At 42.5% G+C, this 22893-nt stretch overlaps 1 protein-coding gene across 1 annotated transcript in view; it reads left to right on the plus strand.

The window, feature by feature from the left end:
* The window catches only part of Morc2 (MORC family CW-type zinc finger 2), a 43641-nt gene that overhangs the window by 17841 nt on the left and 2907 nt on the right, over positions 1–22893 (plus strand). Inside the window, exons 7-25 of the mRNA XM_075944078.1 lie at positions 3172–3280; positions 10544–10703; positions 10816–10927; positions 11400–11525; positions 12052–12131; positions 12933–13015; positions 13239–13324; positions 14385–14525; positions 14613–14767; positions 14918–15046; positions 15541–15646; positions 16262–16394; positions 18694–18768; positions 18857–19237; positions 19728–19859; positions 20258–20312; positions 20821–20962; positions 21093–21314; positions 21409–21502. Of these exons, the coding sequence (XP_075800193.1) occupies positions 3172–3280; positions 10544–10703; positions 10816–10927; positions 11400–11525; positions 12052–12131; positions 12933–13015; positions 13239–13324; positions 14385–14525; positions 14613–14767; positions 14918–15046; positions 15541–15646; positions 16262–16394; positions 18694–18768; positions 18857–19237; positions 19728–19859; positions 20258–20312; positions 20821–20962; positions 21093–21314; positions 21409–21502 (2521 nt within the window). The remainder of the gene's footprint in view (positions 1–3171; positions 3281–10543; positions 10704–10815; positions 10928–11399; positions 11526–12051; positions 12132–12932; positions 13016–13238; positions 13325–14384; positions 14526–14612; positions 14768–14917; positions 15047–15540; positions 15647–16261; positions 16395–18693; positions 18769–18856; positions 19238–19727; positions 19860–20257; positions 20313–20820; positions 20963–21092; positions 21315–21408; positions 21503–22893) is intronic.

Below are 22893 nucleotides of genomic sequence, written 5' to 3' on the forward strand. Positions count from 1 at the left end.
CCCTCTAGGACTATTAACTCTGGAGCAGTAGGAGAGTCAGAAAGGAGAGATGGTTGGGGGTGGTTTACCAACTATCTAGCTGAATTTTCTCAGTAGTTTTTGAGTAGTATGAGTATCTAAAACACTGTTCTCTAGAACTGTCTCTCTTCTCTTATTGAATAATAGGTAGTTTTATCCCGTGTTTGAAAATGTGGGTGGTTCTCTTCTGGGCTGGGGTGTATTTGAGATGGCAAGGGAGTCACTTCACAATATATCAGTATGCTTGTGGTGCCGGACATTGGGGACCCAGAGTGAAAAAGGGGCAGTTCTCCTGGAGCGCCCTGTGTGGACATCCTCTAAGGCCATATTATAGGAAACCCATCTTATTCCTTCAGTCTATTGGGATATCCCTTGGGCTTTGGTTCCCACTTGTTTAGTGCTTAGAATGTGTTGTTTGTAGCATTAGGTCCTGCTTGTTGGGGTTTCTATCCCACCCAGTTCCTCATAGCCGGCAAGTCCCAAAGAAAATTACAGAGGTCTCCATAAGTTATAAATTCATTGATCCATTAGCTTAGGCTTCTTGTTAACTCTTATAACTTACATTAGTCCATTATCCTAGTATATGTTAGCCACATGGCTCAGTACCTTTTTCAGCGGGGCAGGTCACATCCTGCATCTTCGGTGTCTGCACAGGACTACACAGGACTGTGGAGGAATGGGCTTCTTCCTTCCCAGAATTCTCATTGTTCCATCTCTACTTCCTGTCTGGTTGTCCTGCCTATACTTCCCGCTTGGCTACTGGCCAGTCAGGGTTTATTTAAGACATAATTGACAGAATACAGAATTGTCCCACACTAGTTGTTCTGGTTTTTGAGTAAAGCTCTGAGGAAAAGGTTTCTGTTTCTGAAATGCTCACTTCCAGCTGTACGTACCTTTGGGTAGAATACTATTTAGTGGAATGTGAGTTTGTGCAAATGAGATTATGACTCATGTTCCATCTTGCTGTGGAAGTGCATTGTTTTATGTGAGAAAGGGTGGTGGTTTGATCTGTCAACAGCCTCAGTTGGGCTTCATGTGCATTGTACTTTGGGTGTGGAGAAGAGAATGCTTCCAAAGAAACCAGGGCCCTGGTTGCTGGGCTTTCTTCTCAGGGAAGGATCTGAATGTTAATAATAAGCATTCCCCATGTGCCAGAAGGTACTGTGGCTAAAAACTTTGTATGGATGATTTCATTTAAGCCACACTTCAGCCTGTGATAGGTGGGTTTTGTTAGCATTCTCAATGAAATTTAGATGTATATGAGTGAAATGACTTGCCTGATGGTATAAAGGTGTTTATTTGAAGGGTGAATATATAAACCAGGTCTTTCTGATTAGAAAATGGCAGGGACTGTCCATTTGACTTTGGTCAAGGGTTCAGATCTCAATCCAGCCATTTAGTCACTAAAGTTGTGGCTTCTTGCAAGTTGATCATACTTACAAATAGTTAGGATCACCTGTTATTATTGCCTTGAGAATCCCCAGACTGTGATCACAATGGGAGCCTTCCCCAGAGGATTCTGAAAATCTAAGACCTGTAAAAACCGAGGTCTCCAATAAAGTCAGCTCCTATCTAGTCCTGCCAGTTCTGCAGACTCAGCTTTACCTCTCTGACAGTTTCCTAACCTAGAAAATGAGGTTCTAACTGCTGATACTCTCCTTAGGAGCCAGTTAAGTATGACTCAGAAAGTACTTAGAAGACTGAGAAAGAACATGTACAGAGTTAGAGTGCAGTTATCAACATGTTTTGGAGGCTTTTATGAAAGTCCCTTTGAATTGGAGCCATCTAGTGTTCAAAGTTAAGAAGTTACATGAGGTGATTTACAGTGAGAATAGGGTTTAGCAAAGGTGGTGTTTTGGGGTTTCTGCTAATCGGACCCTATTGTCAGGATCAAAAACAAAAAAGATATAAAGAAAGTCTTCTCAAGTTTGAGTAAGAGCAGTGCTGTCCACAACCTGCAGGAAAAGTAGTCCTATCTTCAGGAAAAGGAGAATTGATAGCCCCCAGAGCATCTACTTAGTGTCTTGGGAATTTTCCTGAGTGCTTGGGAAATGCGACATGAGATTCATTTATGTGTCTGGCATGCCAGTCTGAATTGTATATAGAGATTAATGAGGCTTCCTACCATTGTCTACTCCCAGAGGTATTGTAAGGACTAATGAGATAATAGCCAGAAGCTGCTCAGAAAAAAAAAACGGAGCTAAACAACCTCATTGTTGAGTAGATAGTCTTACTGCTGCTTCATACTTCTGCTGTGTCCTGTGCTGCCTGAAGAAGCCTGTCTCTGCCTGCTCCAATAGAGGATTAACATGGCCAAACAGGAAGGAAGCCATTGACATTGATTGCATTTAGATGTTTTTGCCAGATGAGTTTTGTTTTCCATTGATTCTAGGGATTGTACCGAGGCCCTTGCACATGCTAGGCAAGTGTTCTACCATTCTGCTGTATGCCAAGCTCCAAACTGCCTTGTAGAAGACGAACTCGAGGCTATTTCAGAATTAGCTCAAAGTAGCAAAGCAATTCTGAGACTGAAAATGGCTAGAGTTACGGGACATGGATGTACTCCTCTTTGAACTATTTTCAAAGATCAAATTTTGAACTGGGCCTGATATCATGATCGAAGAAAAAAATTAGCATTTGTGTTTTGATAAATGTTGCATTCATGCTGATTTTTGAAAGACTTGTGAGACTCTTCTCTTGACAGTGTAGTAAAAAGACAGATAGAAACAGGGTGTTGCCCAAAAAGAAGATGATGTGTTCAAGGTGTCCACTGTTGGAGTTAAACGAGTGGTGTCACAGAAGACCCCATGAACCTGGAGCTCCAGCAGGTTCTCTTGTTAGGGCTGTGGCAGTAAGCTGGGAGGAAAGCAAACCTGGGACTTGTCGTCTGAGCGATTATATTCTAGAAGGATGGTGAGAAGGGAAGTTTGCTCAAGGAGGTTATAGACTAAGGAATTAGAGACCATTAGGAAGGCACAGCAAGGAGTGCTGGCTGAGTGCAAGTGGACAGGGGCTGTGGTATCTCGAGTAGGACCATTGGTGGTCTTCAAGAGGGCCCTCTGGTCATACTCAGTAATGCCAAGAAGGTGCTCTCCCTTTCCAGATGAGCTTTGAGTCCTTGGGAGAGTGATCTGTTTTCTGTTTCCTTTTCAGGGGCTCAATGCGCATTGGGAAGGATTTTATTCTCTTCACTAAGAAGGAGGACACCATGACCTGCCTCTTCCTGTCTCGTACCTTTCATGAGGAAGAAGGCATTGATGAAGTAGGTTTTATCCTTGTAGCCTGAGTTGCCACTTGACATTTACTGGGTTTATCTGTTGTTCTGAGCTCTTTGAAGTTGTAGAATTGAAGCACTTGCCTGCTCTTATGGGATGAGATGGGTGGATGCATTGGTTGGAGGATGGTAAAGCAGATAATACCTTTATGTGAGAGGAAGTGAAATGTCCAGGTAAAGACAACAGCTTTTCTGTTTTTGAGAGACTGTAAAGTGACCAGAAGTGAGAGTTGGATTCTAAGCTTCTCCTTATCTGCAAGATACCCCAGTCTGTGGAGAACTGTTACTCAGGCGGGTATTTTGGGTTTCCCTAACTGATTGGAAATTATAGTTGATGGTAATAATATGACATCAGTGTCTTTGTCCTCTGAGGATTATTTTGTGGAGTGTGTTGTGAACACATTTTCTTTTTGAGGAAATGTGTCATGTCGATCTAACTCGTGTCAGAAGCCATGAGTCAGATCCCTAACCAGGCAGGTTGTGAAGCAGGTAAGTATTTGGAAAACATTAGTATGAGCTCATTGTTAGTAGCGCCTTCCACCTGCTCTCACTAAGAGCTGCTTCCTTGCCCCAGTGATTATTACTGTCCTGAAAGACAGACTTAGAAATATATCTTACTTTTAGAATATGTTGGGATTGGAAAGATGGTTCGGCAGTAAAGAGCACTGGCTGCTCTTTCAGAGGACCAGGTTCAATTTCCAGCAGTCACTCCTGTTCCACGGGATCAGATACCCTCCACTGACCTCTGTGGGTACCAGGCATGCATGTGGTGCACAGACATACAAGTAAGCAAAACATCCATATGCATTAAAAAAAAAAACTTTTTTGGTAATTAATTAGGCAGTTACCTAATTACAGATGTCTAGATTATTCTCTTTGTGGTTTGGTGACTTAAATAATACTAAAGAACAAATGTTCTTTTCTTTTTGAGACAGAGTCTAACTGTGTAGTTCTGGTTGTCCAGAACTTGTTATGTAGACCAAGCTGACCTCAACTCATAGAGATCCACCTGCCTTTGCCTCCTGAATGTAGGGATTAAAGGCATATACCACTGTACTTGTCAAAGAGCTGTTTCTTGCTGGGGAGTAGGGAAGGTCTGGCCAGCTCTTCAGGTGTGAGTAATAGAGGCTAGAGCTTGAGAGGGATCTAGAAAGTGTGGAAAGTAATTCATAGCTGTCACATAAGTAGATGGTCCAATTGAGTTCAGTCTAGTCCCCTCTGTTGGTTAGCAGTGATTGAATTCATACTTGTGCTGTTGAAATCTGAGTATAAATTTGTGGCAGATTAATTGATGTTAAAACAGGCATGTTTTTCTACCATTTTTATTTATCTAGTTAGTCGACTTGTTCACCTGTTAGGTATGGTTTGTTACCCTATTCAGCATATTTGGAGAGAAATACACTGAGGCTATAAAGAGAAAACTTCTAAAAGAAGATAGGACAGGAAGACAGCCTGGACTAAGGTATTCAGAAATGTTGCCTAGTGAAGGAGTCTTGGAGTCAGTGAAAACGTTCTTTTTTTTAAAATTTTTTTTTAATTATTGATTTTATTGAGCTATACATTTTTTTTCCTTTCCTCTCCCCTCCCCTTCAACCCTCTTCTATGGTCTCTATGCTCCCAATTCACTCATGATGAGATCTTGTCTTTTTCTACTTCCCATGTAGATTAGATCTATGTATGTCTCTCTTAGTGTCCTCATTGTTGTCTAGGTTCTCTGGGATTGTGATTTGTAGGCTGGTTTTCTTTGCTTTATGTTTAAAAACCACTTACGAGTGAGTACATATGATAATTGCCTTTCTGGTTCTGGGTTACCTCATTCGATATGATGGAAAAGCATCCTTCTTAAGCTCCTGAGTTTGGTGCTGGGGAGAGAGGTGGTCTTTGGAGAACAGGACATAGCAAGATTGGGCTGATGCTCTGGGCCTTGTTTAATGAATGGGATTTTAATCAAGCAGTTCTTAGTACCAGAATCTCTTTAGAAAAGTCTATGTGGTTGCTTCACAGTGTTCAGATTAGAAAGATTTAGAGTGGACCGGCAGAGAGGTCCTGACTGGCTATGCAGTGATACAGTATTTGATGATTATTGGAGGGAGTAAGGAAAGGATTAAAGAGACTTGCAGGTTCTGTTGTGGCAGTTGGAGGTAATGGGCCACTACCTGGGTAATGAATGGAAGGGGACAATATGGAGAGAGGACAATGTAAGTTAGTTTGGGGCATGCAAAGTAAATTCTGGAATTTGGGGGCAATAGGCTTTCTTTTCTGTTTTTGTTGTTGTTTGTTTGTTTTTGTTTTTCTTCATCCTTAGTCCTAGACTCTGGGATTATTGGTAGCAAATAAGATCACTTAAGAAAGAAAGTAGAGCAAGAAAAGGACTTGAGAGCTTAGCAGGCCAATATTGAAAGGTGTGTGTGAGGAGAAAGTCTAGGAAGAAAACTGGGAGATGGTGACATAAAAGCTGAAGGAGAAATGACAAGTAGGAGCGGTAGGGAAAGTTAGTAATTTAAATTGGTTCACCTGGAACTGCTTAAAATTGGAAGGTATAGATACATGTTCACAGAACGCAAATAGAACTTGATTCCCTTGGTAGAAAAGCTAGATGAAATTTTTTCCTTACTTGGTCCTAGAAGGTCACTGTTTTGGATTGTATTCCAGTCTAGACTCTGCCAAGATTTCAAAATAAGATCATTTTCAGCCCAGGAGGAATGTGTCCAGACCAGCCCCTGTGCTGAATGACTTCAGCATGAAGCTTCTTTAGAAAACCAGCAGTGTTGGAGCTCCTTATGAGTTATCACCCAAGCATGTGTTAAGATAGTGAATTCCTTTGTCTTATGTGGGGGCAATTGGCTTGAACCCATGAGGTGCTTCATTTGGTTTGCTGCACAGAGAATCCCTTCAGCCAACCCATGCTGAGCTCTGCAAGGAGTGCTGGCTTTGAGCAAGGGATGAGGACATGATGAAGCCACTAGGGAAGATATTTGAAGGGGATGTTTAAAAAAAAATTAGACATAAAATCCATTTTCATATATGTTGAGGAATTATTACAATAAAGTACGCACCTATGTAGTCATAATCATAAACCAAAGTTAGAAGTCCCCTGTCAATACCTGATCTGTGTAGTCCTCAGTGTGCCCCTGGGGAAATCACCTTCTGATAACGATAAGGATCATCACTTGTAGTGATGAGCTGCAGGCAGGCCTGCTTTTTATCCTGCCCGGCTCCCTCATGGTTAGCTTTACACCCTAAATAACAACACACAAACTGTATTCTTTTAAACACTGCCTGGCCCGTTAGTTCTAGCCTCTTATTGGCTAACTCTCACATCTTGATTAACCCATTTCTAATAATCTGTGTGGCACCACGAGGTGGTAGCTTACCAGGAAAGATTCAGCATGTCTGACCTGGCGGCTGGCTCCATAGCGTCTGACTCACTTCCCTTCTTCCCAGCATTCTGTTCTGTCTACTCCACCCACTTGATTTTCTGTCCTATCAAAGGGCCAAGGCAGTTTCTTTATTAACCAATGAAAGTAACACGTAGATCCTCCTCCATCATTTCCCCTTTTTCTGTTTAAACAAAAAAGAAAGGCTTTAACTTTAACATAGTAAAATTACATATAACAAAACAGTTATCAAGCAAGAATTACAGTTACAATATTTATAGCTATTTTATCTTTTATCATAACTAAGGAAAACTATAACTATCCATTCTTCAACTCCATCAAAGACTCCAGAAGGATATAATATTACCTAAGTAAACAAGAACTAAGCAACTTCCAAAACTCTAGAAATGACAGAGACATCTTGCTGTCTGGACAGTCACCTAAAGTTCCTCTGTACCGTTGGGGCATCTATCTCCGGCTTTCAGGGCCATAGTATTCAGCAGACTCTTCCATGAAACAGGAAATTTCAAAGACAGTTCAGTCACTTTTTGCTGTGTCCTGCAGAATGTCTCATAGACTCTTTCATAAATCAGGAACCCCGAAAGACCATCTCACCTTTTAGGCAAGTTCAGCAGTCCTCTCTGTGGGTTCTCTGTGTCCAGTTTATGCAACAGTCCAGGCAAGAGCAGTTTCTTGCCCAAATGACTATCAAACTCCATAAGGAGCCTCTTCGATGCCCATCTTCCTCTCAAAGTAGCTTGGTGCTGTCAGGAGCAGACATGTCTCACTATCATGAACAATCCTAAGTTATTAAGACATTTAAAATGCCATACTCTATAGTCTTTGAAAGATATGAAGAATGCCTATCTGAAATATATCTATGCACATCTAGAAAATCTAACATGACTACAAGCTTGACTATTATCGATGATTATCCACTAACAACCTATATTTTCTAATTATACATTACATTTTTAAATGAACTACACAATCACAATACCTTAATCAAGATCAGAAATGCATATATATATAACAAAATTGACCTTAAAATTATATCAATAGAGTAAAAATTATACCAATGTAAATTATTCATGTCTATATCATTTCCCCCTTTAAATGTAAAAGAACATTTATAAACAATATTTGGGAAGATGGACACAGTTTTTTCTCTCCAAACTGCTTCGTGCTGAATGGGGGCGCTGTTGTTTAGGTCTTTCACGGTATAACCTTTTGCTAGGTTCATCTCAGTTGGCAGTTGAGCAAAGTAATTTTTTGAAGGTGTTCACAGCAACCTTTCAGGAGGGCGTAGTCTATCATACCATATTGGGATAGAAGCAACACACAGGGTTTCATCCTTTGTGAAAACTAAAGAAGAAACTCCTTTCCAAAGCATCATGCCCTTAGATCCAAATTTTAAAGTCAAAGTATTTTCAAAATATCTATCTTGGATTAGTTCAGCAGCATTTATAAACAAATATCTTTTAGCAGCTGTTGCTCCTTCCTCAGCATTCAAACAATTCATAGTATCAAGATTCTCTGTGCATTTTCCATCTTTGTGTGGCTTTATTTTAACCTCTATTTCGTTTTATTTTTTGAGGCAAGTTCTCTGTATATCTTTGTCCTGGAATAACTCTGTAGACCAGGCTGTCCTTGAACTCTCAGAGATCCGTCTGTCTCTGCCTCCCAGGCATTGGGATTAACAGTGTGCGCTACCACACCTTGAAGTCACAAAGGTCAATCTACCTCTGCTCCTTGAAGTCTCAGAGGTCAATCTACCTCTGCCTCCCAAGTGTTGGAATTAAAGCTGTCTACTATCACACCCAACTACTCTCTTTCTTTCTTTTTTAGGAACTTTAACCTTTAGCCTACATATATTTTTTAACACATAGTAAACCATTTAGAGGTTTTCTTCATCTTTGAATCTATCTTTACAGTATATCTCTCTTTTTGTGAACACATGCGTCTTTAATTTAATGAGCAATATGGGTAGGATTAAAGCTGTGGCTTTGCCGGCTGGATCCAGCCTATTCCTTAGCTTTCTGCGATTCCAGCCTTGTGGCTGAGGTACCGGCTAGAACCGTGTTCATTGCCACAACTCTACAGTGTTTCAAGGTCCCTGCCAGCAAGCAAGCTGCAGCATTCTTCTCACAGACCACACTCAGTCGGACTGCCTGCCTGAAAGAGTCAGAGTTTGCCTTGGCAGGATGACCCAGAAAGTCAGCATTTTAAAGCGGCACAGCTTTTTTCCTGCAACGGCTGAAAACTGAAAAGCATGTGTTTAGCTTTTCATCAACACCGTTTATGTGTTTTGTGGCAGGACCTCTTAATGAGCTGCAAGGTTTTGCAGCCAAAGCTGAGTCAGGAAGCCTCTCTTAGATGAGAGCGCTTGCTTGCCTCTAACAAGCAGAGCAGACCCGAGAAATTTCTGCTACCAAGAAAACATGCTTTACTCTATTCTTTCCTAAGCTTTCTCAGGCTTTCTGTGGATTCAGTTGTCCACGTCTGGGTGCCATTTGTAGTGATGAGCTGCGGGCAGGCCTGCTTTTTATCCTGCCTGGCTCCCTCATGGTTAGCTTTACACCCTAGATAACAACATACAAACTGTATTCTTTTAAACACTGCCTGGCCCGTTAGTTCTAGCCTCTTATTGGCTAACTCTCACATCTTGATTAACCCATTTCTAATAATCTGTGTGGCACCATGAGGTGGTGGCTTACCGGGAAAGATTCAGCATGTCTGACCTGGCGGCTGGCTCCATAGCGTCTGACTCACTTCCCTTCTTCCCAGCATTCTGTTCTATCTACTCCACCCACCTAATTTTCTGTCCTATCAAAGGGCCAAGGCAGTTTCTTTATTAACCAATGAAAGTAACACATAGACCCTCCTCCATCAATCACTTCCTTTTTGGAAGGTGTGAGGCATTGTTTATCACTAGTGTGTGTGTGTTAGTTTTTTGTACATGTACACATGGACCGACAATGTAGAAATTGTATTCCTTTCAGATAATACTGTGTTTGTGAGACTCCTCCATGTTGATGTTTGTAGCTGTGCCTTTGTTCATTTTTATTACCATAAATTATTTGTTTAGACACTGTGTTGTAGAAGGAGCAGCGGGCTGCGTTCCTGCCACCCAGCTCCCAGCCGCCTGGTTAGCTTATGCCCTGAAATAACAACACACAAACTGTATTCATATAAACACTGCCTGGCCCATTATATCTAGCCTCTTACTGGCTAACTCTCACATTTTGACTAACCCATATTTAGTAATCTGTATAGCACCATGAGGTAGTGTCTTACCAGGAAGATTCTAGTGTACGTCCATCTTGGACTGGAGCTTCATCACATCTGACCCAGAGAGGAGAGGCATGGTGATTGCCTCACTTCCTCCCAGCATTCTGTTCTGTCTACTCCACCCACCTAAGGGCTGGCCTATCAAATGGGCCAAGGCAGTTTCTTTATTAACCAATGAAATTAACTCCTCCATCACTATGTAGTGAATATTTGAGTTGTTCCTGTATATGTATGCTGGTAAATATGTGCAAAAGTTCCTTTGGGGGTATTTGCCCAGAAGTAGAATTGCTGAGTTAGAGGTTATATTTTGTGTTTCTAGATTAGCTAGGTAATTGTAAATGTATTTTCCCTTAGTGGTAAAAGTAGAATTTTTACCAAATTAATGAAATGGCCAAAGACATCCCAGATAGGCACAGAAACCTTCAAGGCACAGACTAGCATAATGGTAAGAATTTGGGGAAGGACCAGAAGCTGCAGCTGATGCCAGACTACATAACTGAAGAGATAGGAAAGCTGCATGTTTGGGGGAAGGTGGTTCTGGATCTCCAATCACAGTGTTCATCTGTGCTCACCCAAAACAAAGGTGATAGTCCCATTGCCTACCTGGAATGCTCGAACACGGGAACCTGTCACAGACAATGTGGAGAAGTTTGCCATTGAGACAGAGCTCGTCTATAAGTACTCTCCCTTCCACACTGAGGAGCAGGTGATGGCCCAGTTCATGAAGATTCCCGGGAATAGTGGTAAGTATAGGCTTTGGACATGTAGCCCAGAGAATCTGGGAGCCCTAGAGCCTCTGGTGGTGTAGGAAGGAGCCATGGTTGGCTGGCAGAGAAAGGATTTCTGTTTCCCCAGGAACACTGGTGATCATCTTTAATCTCAAGCTCATGGACAATGGAGAACCAGAACTAGACATAATCTCAAATCCAAAAGACATCCAGATGGCAGAGACCTCCCCAGAGGGCACGTGAGTATGGCTGGAATGGTGGCAGGCCCTGGAACTGGTCTTTACTCCCTTAGGAGATGACTTCAGGGGAAAATGGAAAATCACCTTCATGGCTTTCTCTTGGCAGTATTGATAGAGCTGAGAACTCCTAACTGCTTAATAGCAGGACAGTGGCTCCTCAGTGAAACTAAAACAAAGACTAATGATTCCCTGTTCCAACTCTCCCATTTGATAGAAGAATCTGAGGCCTGGGTCCTAGTGGCGAAATTGTACCGGGTTCCCTGTAAGGGCCAGCTGAGGTTTCTGTGGGGCATCTGTGCTAGGGATATGACTGGGGAGGATGTACCTGTGATGAGGGGCCATTCTGGTCAAAGTGTCAAGAGAAGCCAGGATGTGAAATGAATATTGAGGAACTGCAGAGCAGAGAGCAAGCCATTAGCTTTGGACTTACCTTGTTGTGAAGACAGTACCTCTCAGTTTCTGCTATCTCCAGGAAGCCAGAGCGACGCTCCTTCCGAGCCTATGCTGCTGTGCTCTATATTGATCCACGGATGAGGATCTTCATTCATGGACACAAGGTGCAGACCAAGAGACTCTCCTGTTGCTTGTATAAGCCCAGGTAAGAGCCTAGCTACCATGATCTGGGCTGAGAAATGGGGCCTGGCCACAGTTCTCTGGGGGTGATGTTAGGATGGTGTAGTATGAAGACTCTACACTGCTTGCTGACTGTACCTGTTTAGCAGAGAGTCTTTTCCATGGTGAGGACGGAAGTGACAGACAGGCTGCTGGGTGGTTGGCCAGGCTGTTTCAGAGATGTGGCTAGTGGCACAGGCAGCTGTCTTATCTCAAGTTCAGGGGCCTAGCCTGTAGGCCCTTTAAAGGAAAGGAGAAGCCATGGCTTATTACTGAGGTTTGTTCCTGCTCTAAGATTAGTGATCCCTGCTGAACACCAAAGACACATCAGGAGACTGGGGACAAATTGAATAATGATTTGAATCATTTTACTAAAATGAGCTTGGGTCTGTTTCATCACAAAGAGCCAGGGCAGCACCACATAGGAGGAGGCAGAGTACTTCCTGAGCTGTTCAAGTTAGCTACCTGCCCCACTACTGCTTGGCCCTCAGGTTGCTTTTTCTACTCTTCAGAATGTACAAGTATACATCAAGCCGTTTCAAGACTCGGGCAGAACAGGAAGTGAAGAAAGCAGAGCATGTAGCACGGATTGGTAATGCTACTCCCTGTGTTAGGAGGAGGGATGAAGTTGGGGCTACCGCTTGTATTAAAAGCCTAGGTCAAGGCTGTTCCCCTACTTAGATCCAGTCCTTCTTCAATTTCTCCATCTCTAATGCCATCGGCACTGTTGTCTCTCTAGATTTGACTTTCCCCTCTCACTAGTTATAAGACTTGATGCAGGACTAGAGTGGCATAAAACAAATCTATAGATTCTTATTTAAGTCAGATACCAAGCCAGATATAGATTCAAGACCAGATGAAATATTTCATACTGCATACTGCTTCAGGTTGTCCTGACTCTAGGACAGAAATCTCAAGGTTTCCCCCCGGAATAATTATAATTTTCTTAGCTCTTTGGTGGAGGCGGTTGTCTAAAGCATTCTTCAGGCTTCAGTTCATACTGAAGGTTGAATTCCCATTGAATAATTTTTTTTAACTATTGTAAGTCATTTGTAAAACAAAAGGGAAGTATAAATAATGCTTTGCTTAGGGTTATGATTTTGAGATAGACTTACTTACTTTATATCCCATGTTGGCCTCAAACTCAATGATCCTCCTGCCTTAGCTTACAGATTACTGTAAATATAAGATGTACCATCTTGTCCATGACAGTTTTGAATGTCAGTTGTTGTTTTGTTGTCTTTTTGTTTGTTTGTTTTGTTTTTTCTCGTGCAGTTCTGTAGTTTAGGCCCAGAGGCTGCCCCATGTGGCCCTTGTTAGTATGCACTTCTTGTGTAGCAGGGATCAAGGAAGGATGACAGAGTTCTGAACTTTTTATTTCTTCTGGATTTAGCTGAAGAGAAGGCCCGTGAGGCAGAAAGCAAAGCTCGGACTTTAGAAGTGCGAATGGGCGGGGACCTGACACGGGACTCCAGGGTAAGTCCTCAGACTCAGACTCTCTTTCCTTGCATATGTGGATTGGAATCCAGTATCCTCACCTTAGTAAAATGAAATACAGCTTTGAAGTTTGTCCCCAGTAAGGTCACTTTTCTATATAAAGGTGTAATCTTCAGGTGTGTTTTAGTATCCAGGTGATATCATATTACTTAATGTAGCATAGAGCACTTCCTCCCCTGTCTTACTGGTTATGTATTGGCAGGTGATGTTGCGGCAAGTCCAGAATACAGCCATCACCCTGCGTAGAGAAGCTGATGTCAAGAAAAGGATCAAGGATGCCAAGCAGCGGTTAGTACTTGGGACAGACCTTTGGGCTTTTAAAATTATGTACCGTTTGCACTGGCAGGTTGCCATTTGCTACCAAGTTTACTTGGAGAAAAGCATCACTGCTGTGATTGCAAATGCTGGTCAGACGCTTCTGATCCTGCAGAAGGCAGGCAGAACTGACACTTAACTCACTGCTATCCTTTTCTTACTCTTTTCTGTTAATGTTGTACAAAATACCCATTGTGTAAAACTTGAAAAATAGACATTTAAATAAATGTGAAACTCCCTTATGCTTATGAAAATATGAAATTTTTTTATATGTTCATAATTTATTTTCTCTACTCATTATAAATGTAGAATGATACTATAGATTGAATTTTGTGCCTTTTGGTTCTAACTCATCAAATCGCTGACCTTAACTCTGTTTAGAGCTTCTCAGGCCCTAGGGCATGAATTCCTAGCTAATTCCTTGTTACAAGCAGAAGTTTCAGTTCACTTCACTCTAACTTGTCCCAAGATTTTCTTGACATGTCATATGAATGTCTTCTCTTAAGTATTCTTGTTAATTTTTTGCCTTTAAAACTCTTATTGTTGTATAAATCAGGCGTATTAGTGAACACCTTTAATCCCAGTACTTGGGAGGCAGAAACAGGTGACTTTCTCTGTGAGTTTGAGGCCAGCCTGGTCTACAAAGCGAGTTCCAAGATTCTGTCTTGAAAAAACTAAACAAACCGAACTGTTGCTGTTAACATAATTGGGATTTTGAGGATGGTATGATTATAATGTTATATTTATTCTACTATCTAACTCTCCTTGCAGAGATTTGCAGCAATTTCATAGTACCACATTTATATTTAAATCATCTTTGTTTTACAACATAAAAAAAACCCCAGAATTCTGTTTATACAGAGGGTCACTGAACAGTTTAGATCCTTACCAAGTCTAACATCACACATTGAATGGAGATGGAAAATTTTAACATGTCTCAAAAATCTTAACACACCATTATTACCATATTGGTTTTGTGCTAATGAGTTAATAGGCTTGATGGTTTTGTTTTTTTTTTTTTCCTCTTTATTAGAGCACTCAAAGAACCCAAGGAACTGAATTTTGTTTTTGGGGTCAATATTGAACACCGGGACCTAGATGGTATGTTTATCTACAATTGTAGTCGCCTGATCAAGATGTATGAGAAAGTGGGCCCACAGCTGGAAGGGGGCATGTGAGTACTGCTCTAGGAAAGGTTTTCCAGCCCAGGGTGAATGGCAAAAGAGTTTTGGTGACAGTTGTGACTTCTTTGTCCTTGCAGGGCATGTGGTGGGGTTGTTGGGGTTGTTGATGTGCCCTACTTGGTTCTGGAACCTACACATAACAAGCAGGACTTCGCTGATGCTAAGGAGTACCGGCATCTACTGCGAGCAATGGGGGAGCACTTGGCACAGTACTGGAAGGACATCGCCATTGGTAATGGGACTGGGAGCCAGGCCTCAGCCTCTCTTTTATCTTGAGCTTTAAGATGCTTTTATGGCTTGAGAGGGTGAGTTTTTCAGTTAAGAAGATGGTGAGGCTGATGAGGCCTGCTTCTTATGTAATGTGTGGGCATTCGCCTTCTAGCCCAGCGTGGAATCATCAAGTTTTGGGATGAGTTTGGCTACCTTTCTGCCAACTGGAACCAACCTCCATCCAGTGAGCTGCGTTTCAAACGCCGGAGGGCTATGGAAATCCCAACCACTATCCAGTGTGGTGAGTTGAGTAATGAGAACTCTTCCCCAAGCTCCTATCGTGAGGATCTGTGCCCTCCTGCTGGCCTTCTGACTTGACTAATATTCATAAACATAGCTTCCAGCAGGAACAGGATCTGTTTGTCAGTGGCTCTGTGAGCACAGTCTTGAAGCTGTGTTAGTTCTCCAGTTTCTCTTAATGATATGGACAGTCACACTACCTTGGAGACATTTCATACCACAGCTGGGCCAGGCTCAATAGGTTTGGTACCATGTTGTTTCTAGAATGAATAAATGACTGAGCCTAGAGAAAGGAAGGGCTGGTGGCATTTAGATTCCATAGTATTTTTAATCCTTGCTCCAATCTCTGTCCATAAGGTAAATGTATCAGTTTTGTAATAATAAATAAAGAGTGTTGAAAGTCCAGGACATCTTTGCTAAGATGAGGAGCCTGGATTCCAGTAATTGTTGATAGGTGTGGCTGACATGTAGGGAGGGGTGTTTTCTTTCTTGCAGATCTGTGTCTGAAATGGAGGACACTCCCCTTCCAGCTGAGTTCAGTAGAAAAAGATTATCCTGATACTTGGGTTTGCTCCATGAACCCCGATCCTGAGCAGGACCGGTGAGTCTTTAACAAGGATTATGATTGCTCTTCCCTCCCATTACAGTTTTCTTTCTGTTGCTGTGTAGACATCACAGAACATCAGATATCACAGAAGCAATTTGGCTTATACTTCCAAGTACAGTCCATCGTTTAGAGACGTCAGGAATCTGAAGTAGAACTGTGAAGAAACATTGTTAAAGTGGCTCAGTAACTCAGGCTCATGCTTAGCTGGCTTTCTTGTATAGCTCAAGACTGCCTGTCTTGGGATTACCATCTGTAGTGGGTTGGGGCACCCTATACATCAATTAACAAGGTAGTCCCTGACAAACATGGAATGCCCACAGACCAGTCTGATCTAGGCACTTCCTCAATCCAGGCTTTCTTCTCAGATGACTCTAGGCTGTGTCAAGTTGACAGTAAAGCTAACTCGACATTTACCAGCCCCACCACTGTTCCCTTCACTCTTGGGGTATTTCTTGAGGGCAATGCTGCATGGTTTGTGCACAAGAAGGACAAATAAATGTGTCCTGTAACATACCATTTTTATACATTGGAAGCTCTGTGGTGGTTGTAAGACAGCAAGTCTCTATCTTATCGGAATGCTGCTTTGCCACCAGTTTCTTTCCTTTACAGCTGTGAAGCTTCTGAACAGAAGCAGAAGGTTCCCTTGGGGACATTAAAAAAGGACCTAAAGACACAGGAAGAAAAGCAGAAGCAGCTGACAGAGAAAATTCGCCAGCAGCAGGAAAAACTAGAAGCTCTTCAGGTATGCCATCATGAGCAAGTGGGCAGAGCCAGCCTGTGTCAGCAGTCTGTCCAGGATAGAAGCTTTCAGTGGCTTTCGTGTCCCTTCCATGTGTTCACACCAAGGTTTTCTGACCCCGAATTCCAAACACTTTTCCAGTACACCTTGTTGATTATTTAGGTAACAAACTATTTTGTTTATATATCCAGATTGGTCCGATGTATGAGCATTCCAAAAAACAAATATCCTATCATAGAAGAAATCACCACTAACTCAATAGTTTTATAACTTTTTTTTGCCTCCTCCTCTCATTAAGAATTAAACTACTTTGTCTATGTATGTATTAGGCAAGCTGTACCACTGAGCTACATCCCTAAACCCTTTTCTTGCTTTTTATTTTATTATTTTTCTTTTTTATTAAGATTTATTTATTAAATATACAGTGGTCTGCCTGCATATGTCCCTGAAGGCCAGAAGAGGGCAGCACTTTTCATTACAGATGGTTGTGAGCTACCATTGGTTGCTGGGAATTGAACTCAGGACCTTTGGAAGTGAAGCCAGTTCTCTTAACCTCTGAGCCATCTCTCCAGGCCTTTATTTTTATTTCTTTAAGTCTCATTGAGTTTACCTTTCAGGCTGGTCTTAGACTTAAGATTTTCTGGAGTAGCTCTTTCCAATTTTGCATGAAGGCCTACACTTAAAAACCTCTCTATATAATTTTTAGTGTCATAGCCAACCGTCCCATGTATATTTAATATATGCATATATTATTTTTAGTGCATAATAATTTTTTGGTAATTTGTGAAATTGAAAAGGGTTTACAAGCCGGGCAGTGGTGGCACAAGCCTTTAATCCCAGCACTTGGGAGGCAGAGGCAGGCGGATCACTCTGAGTCCAGCCTGGTCTACAAGAGCTAGTTCCAAGACAGGCTCCAAAGCTACAGAGAAACCCTATCTCGGAAAGAAAAAAACAAAAAAGAAGAGTGTACAAAATGTTATGGTTTTAAAAGAATTCTTCTCGGGGACTGGAGAGATGGCTCAGAGATAAAGAGCACTGGCTGCTGTTCCAGAGGTCCTGAGTTCAATTCCCAGCCACCCACATGGTGGCTCATGACCATCTATAATGAGGTCTGGTGCCCTCTTCTGGTGGGCATGCAGGTGTACGTGCAGAGCACTCATTAAAATATAAATAAATAAAATTTGAAAATAAAATAAAAAATAGCCTTGCAGGCAATGTACTGTTTTGCATTTTTTCAGTTTATTTCTTCTCTCATATATTAACATCCCAACCAGTTTCTCCTCTCTCCTTTTCTCCCAGTCATGTGCCCTCCACAATTTTGCACGTTTTCCCAGTATGTAGAAGAGTTATCTTTATATTGCAAATTTGATCAGCAAAGATTTTTTATTTTTAAGGTTGATCAAATTTTCATATGTGCTTAATGTTTCATGATTTCATATTTTTTAAATGATTTATTTTTATTATTTTTAAAATGTGTCTGCCTGTACATGCACAGGTGTGTGCATGGAATGTGTGCAGGTGCCTGTGGCATCCAGAAGAGGGCATCAGATTGTGGATAATGGGAACTGAACTCTGGTGCCCTATAAGACCAATTTGCACTTTTAACCAATGAACCCAATTTTGTATTTATTACAAAATTATTTTCCTTTCTTCTGTGTCTATACTTAACTAACTGAAAATGCCTTTTGCGGGGGGTGGGGTGGGGGGGTGGGGGTGAGTTTACAGAGACAGGGTTTCTCTGTAGCTTTGGAGCCTGTCCTGGAACTAGCTCTTGTAGACCAGGCTGGACTCAAACTCACAGAGATCCGCCTGCCTCTGCCTTCCAAGTGCTGGGATTAAAGGCGTGCGCCACCACCGCCCGGCTTGTAAACTCTTTTCAATTTCACAAATTACAAAAAAATCCCGAGTGCTGGGATTAAAAGCTTTTGCCACCACTGCCTAGTTTGGAAATGTCTTAAGCATGCTGAATTCCACTCCCTTCTCTGGCCTCATGCCAACTTCTCTCACCAGTTCTTTCCCACCTTTTTGGTTTCCTTTTTAGAAACTCTAAAGACTTCCCCAGTCTCTCAGTTGCTGAATCAGTCACTTAGGTACCCTTTATATTTATATCTGTGTGCATATAGATGTATATCTGTGTGTATGTATGTATATAATGTATACGAATATATACATGCGTGCACACACATACTGCCTTTGTAGTGATAATAGCAAACTTTCAGAAATAGACCTAGATCACTGTCTTAGGCACATAGTGAGGGTCCAAAAAGATTGTAAAGAATTTATCACTACCTTTGTTTTGCAGAAAACCACACCCATCCGCTCACAAGCTGACCTGAAGAAATTGCCCTTAGAAGTGACTACCAGACCTTCCACTGAAGTAAAGCCCAGGGACATAAGGGAGGCGGGGCTCTTCTGGTGTCTTAAGCTAGGACCAATGTTCCCACTGTCTTTGGGCTTTTTTTTAGGAACCTGTACGGAGACCTCAGCGTCCTCGGTCACCCCCTTTACCTGCCGTGATCAAGAATGCTCCTAGCAGACCCCCTTCTGTTCAAACTGCTAGACCAGCTAGTCAACTCCGAAAGGCTTCGGTTATCAGCAACCCCCCAAAGCTGCCTGCTACTGCAGCCCGAGGTGAAACTAGTGTATCCAGGCTGCTCCAGCCAGCTGAGGCACCTCGAAAGCCTGCAAACTCTCCCATCAAGACTGCACCCCGACCCACCCCTCCTGTGCAGCCCCCGTCACCATCTCTACTCCCGAACTCCAAGAACCTTCGGGAGATTCCTGCTCAAAAAGCCATCAAGACTCCAGTGGTCAAGAAGCTGGAGACACCTGTTAAACATTCCGTGGTGAGACACTTTGCCTCCTCCATGTTCCAGCTCATTAGCAATGCTGTAGGGGAAAAGTTATACTAGGGGAATCCAGGATCACTGAATCTCCATGCTTTTCTGATGCCATTGAAGAAGAGGAGCCTATATAGCAAGAGACTTGCTCAGAACTTACACAGTGAGTTTTTTACCCAGCAGACCCAACCTTGGTCTGCTGCAAACTTGAGTCAGCTCCATTGGCTTCTTGTTAACTTGGTGACAGACAGCTTTGGTAGATTATGGCAGTGGTCTTTGTTTGTCAAGGAGGGCTTGACTGACTAAGGTTAAACGAGAATCTTCTCTGGTAACAAGTGTTGTCAAAAGTCCACATAGTAAAGTACCAGGAGGTTGCTTATGTGTGTACTGAGTAATTCTGAGCAGGAACTGACATAAGCTCTTTTGAATAGTTCTTTAGGCTGTACAAAATCTGAAGGCTGAACAGGGCCTTCATGCTCCTACTCTCCTGATCTAGGTCACCTCAGGGCGGAAGCGGAGTCTTGTAGTCTCTGATGAGGAAGAGGCTGAAGAAGAAGCTGAAAAGAGGAAAGAAAGATGCAAGCGAAGCAAGTTTTCTGTGAAGGAGGAAAAGAAGGAGGCAAATGAGGTGGGTGATCACATGAGGTTCACAAGGATTGCCTCCCGGGGCCTCTGCCAGCGCCCATTGTGTTCATGACCTAAGACTTTGAGCCTAGTTGACCTCTTAACCTGTTACCCTGATGGGTAGAGACATGGGACCAGGTAGGATCTTGAGGTTTGTTCTAATAACGGGCCAGTATATATGTGCGTGTGTGTGTGTGTACACCTAGGGGCCTAGAATCACTTGAAATGTGTTTCTTGCCTGTTGTTTTATTCATAAAGGTGGTGGAAGGGTAGATACCTGGGACAGCATAAAAAAAAGACATGTTATAGCTGGTGACCATGAGTAGCCAGTAACACAAAAGAGCCCTCATTGACAAACAGTGACCACTTGAAGAAGCTTCTAATAGACCGTTCTCCTCGCAGCTCTCAGACAGTGCTGGGGAAGATGACTCAGCTGAACTCAAGAAGGCTCAGAAAGGTAAGTTTAGGGAGTCCTGTCAGCCTGTTTTGAAAAAGGAAATAGAGCCTTTACTGTCAGCAGCTTCCTCCTTAAGTTAACAGCTCTCTGGGCTTGGTTTCTATAGTTGGTCCAGCTTTCCCTTCATGATGTTTAGTTTTACTTGTGATGCTTGAGATTTTTGAGCAGACTTGCATTAGATGGTCCAGTTTGGCCTTGAATTTGTAATCCTCTGGCTCAGTCTCCCAGTGCTGGGATTAAAGACACGAGCCATCATGCTTGACTTGTGCTTTTCTGCTTTTGGGTTTTTTTGTTTGTTTGTTTTGTTTTGACACAAATTCTTTGGTGTTTGCCCTTGGCAAGTCACTCATCCTGTGTCTTGGCTCTATGACAGATGGAAGAATCCGCATTGCCAAACTTCAGAGTGCATACTGGGGGACTCACCTGGGGACCTTTTACAAGTACAGCACTGGCTAAGTCGGGAGCACTGATGTAGTTCTCTGATTTTCGCTTGTGTTTGAATTCTCAGATAAAGGGCTGCATGTAGAGGTACGTGTGAACCGGGAGTGGTACACAGGTCGTGTCACAGCTGTAGAGATGGGCAAGAATGTGGTCCGGTGGAAAGTGAAGTTTGACTACGTGCCCACAGACACAACACCAAGAGACCGCTGGTAATGCCCTCTTCTGGGATGTCAGAATAGCAGAAGTTAACTAGGGTAAAGGGAAGCGGTACCCTCATGTCCTTCCTAGCAGCCTGTTAGGAGCTTAGGACAGACATGATACGCTCTGTGTCCTCCATAGGGTGGAGAAAGGCAGTGAAGATGTACGACTGATGAAGCCACCTTCTCCAGAGCATCAGAGTCCTGACACGCAGCAAGAAGGTGGAGAGGAGGAGGAGCCTGTAGCCCAACAGGCTTCGGCCTTACCAGAGCCATCTACCTCTGATGGTCTAGCCATTGAGCCTGACACTACTGCCCCAAGTACCAACCATGAGACTATTGACCTCCTGGTCCAGATTCTTCGGTTTGTGTTTCTTTGCCTTTTCCTTAGGGCTGACAATAGTTCACTTTTTCCATGCTATTCTGAGTTCCTGTCCCTCCCTTTTTTTCCTACTTAGCAATTGCTTGCGATATTTCTTGCCTCCGAGTTTCCCCATCTCCAAGAAGGAGCTGAGTGCTATGAATTCAGAAGAACTAATATCTTTTCCTCTGGTGAGTCTGGCCTGATCTTTGGTTGCTTATTACAATCTCATCATTCTCCCTTCTTACTGAGGGAAGATTTGAGAAGATAGGACTGGTGTGCAGGAAAGAAAGCTAGCTTCACCCCTTGAGGCTCCTTTTCAGATTTAGGATACGTGCATCTCTTTTCTTTTTCTCAAATCTGTCCTAGGTAACACTGAGATTAGACTCAGCATACCTAGAACTTGGGACTTGGAAAGAGGAAGAGGGAAAGTGGTGGTATCTGGAGATGAACATGAGAACTCATGTAGCCCAGAGGACTCTACTGGCTTTTTGCTTCTGCCATTTTAAGATTTGCTAGAGGTGGACTTGCTGCTACTAGGTAGCTGGCCATAGCCTGAGAGAAATGAATGTTGTGGCAGTGGCCAGAGAGCCTTAGCAACTTAGTAGAGAGGGAAAACACCAAAAAACCCTAACCAAGTAAAACAACTAGGGCTTCAGTAAGTGCCTGCTTTTGTAAGTGCAGAGGACTGTTTGGAGGCAAGGGCAGGAGGCTTTTGTAAGCAGCAGTAGGCTGAAAGATTTGATGATATGGTGCATCTTTGGGTATCAATCTAAGCCGAAAGAATTGTTGATCTGAACCATGCCCAGGGCCAGTTAGCAAATAATAATGGGTTTGTAGACTATATGGTGTGTAAAATTACTCAGCTCTGCAATTACAGCATAAAAGTATCCAGAGGCGTTCATCAAGGATAAAGCTTTATTTACAGAAACACCCAAGTTGATTTTTGTCTGCTGTCCTGGCCTTTATAGGGGCACTTTTAGTAGCATGTCATGCCACATTCTTGTCTCACAGCAAGCCCAGCCCAGACTGTGGCTTTTGCCCTTGTTTAGACTGGGCTCTCCAGAGGCCCTAGGAGAACAAACATCTACTTGTTACTTTTGGCATCAACTTGTGAAATTCAAAGCAAAAGCCAGAGTATGGCAGGACCTCAGCAGTAAGCACTGTCGCTCAGCCCAAAGAGAATCAGTGTGATTGTCCAAGTCTAAAAATAATATCTAGCTTGTTTTTGTAAAAGTAGTAGTACACAACTTTGATCTTCTGGTTGCAATTTCTAAAACCAAACTTTCAATTTTGTTCATTTTATTCCTTATCAGTATGTAAATGGTGCTCTTCAGTAATTTTACAATTAAAAGTTTAATATAATTGTCTTCAAGATATTTGCATTTGGCTTAAATTTTATTTTGTGCAGCCAAGATATTTTTTATGTAAAATGTGAAGTTTCTGTTGTCATCATGGTGTGAGATCGTAGTGTAGATTGTAAGCCCCTCAGTGCAGCGACTCACGCAGCCTTCAGAGAAGCAAGTAAGTGCACTGGATAGCCAGGACCTGTGGTAGTTTTTCTGTGAGGATGACTTCCCTT

This window comes from Microtus pennsylvanicus, chromosome 12 (genome assembly GCF_037038515.1).
Source record: "Microtus pennsylvanicus isolate mMicPen1 chromosome 12, mMicPen1.hap1, whole genome shotgun sequence".
NCBI classification, from domain to species: domain Eukaryota; kingdom Metazoa; phylum Chordata; class Mammalia; order Rodentia; family Cricetidae; genus Microtus; species Microtus pennsylvanicus.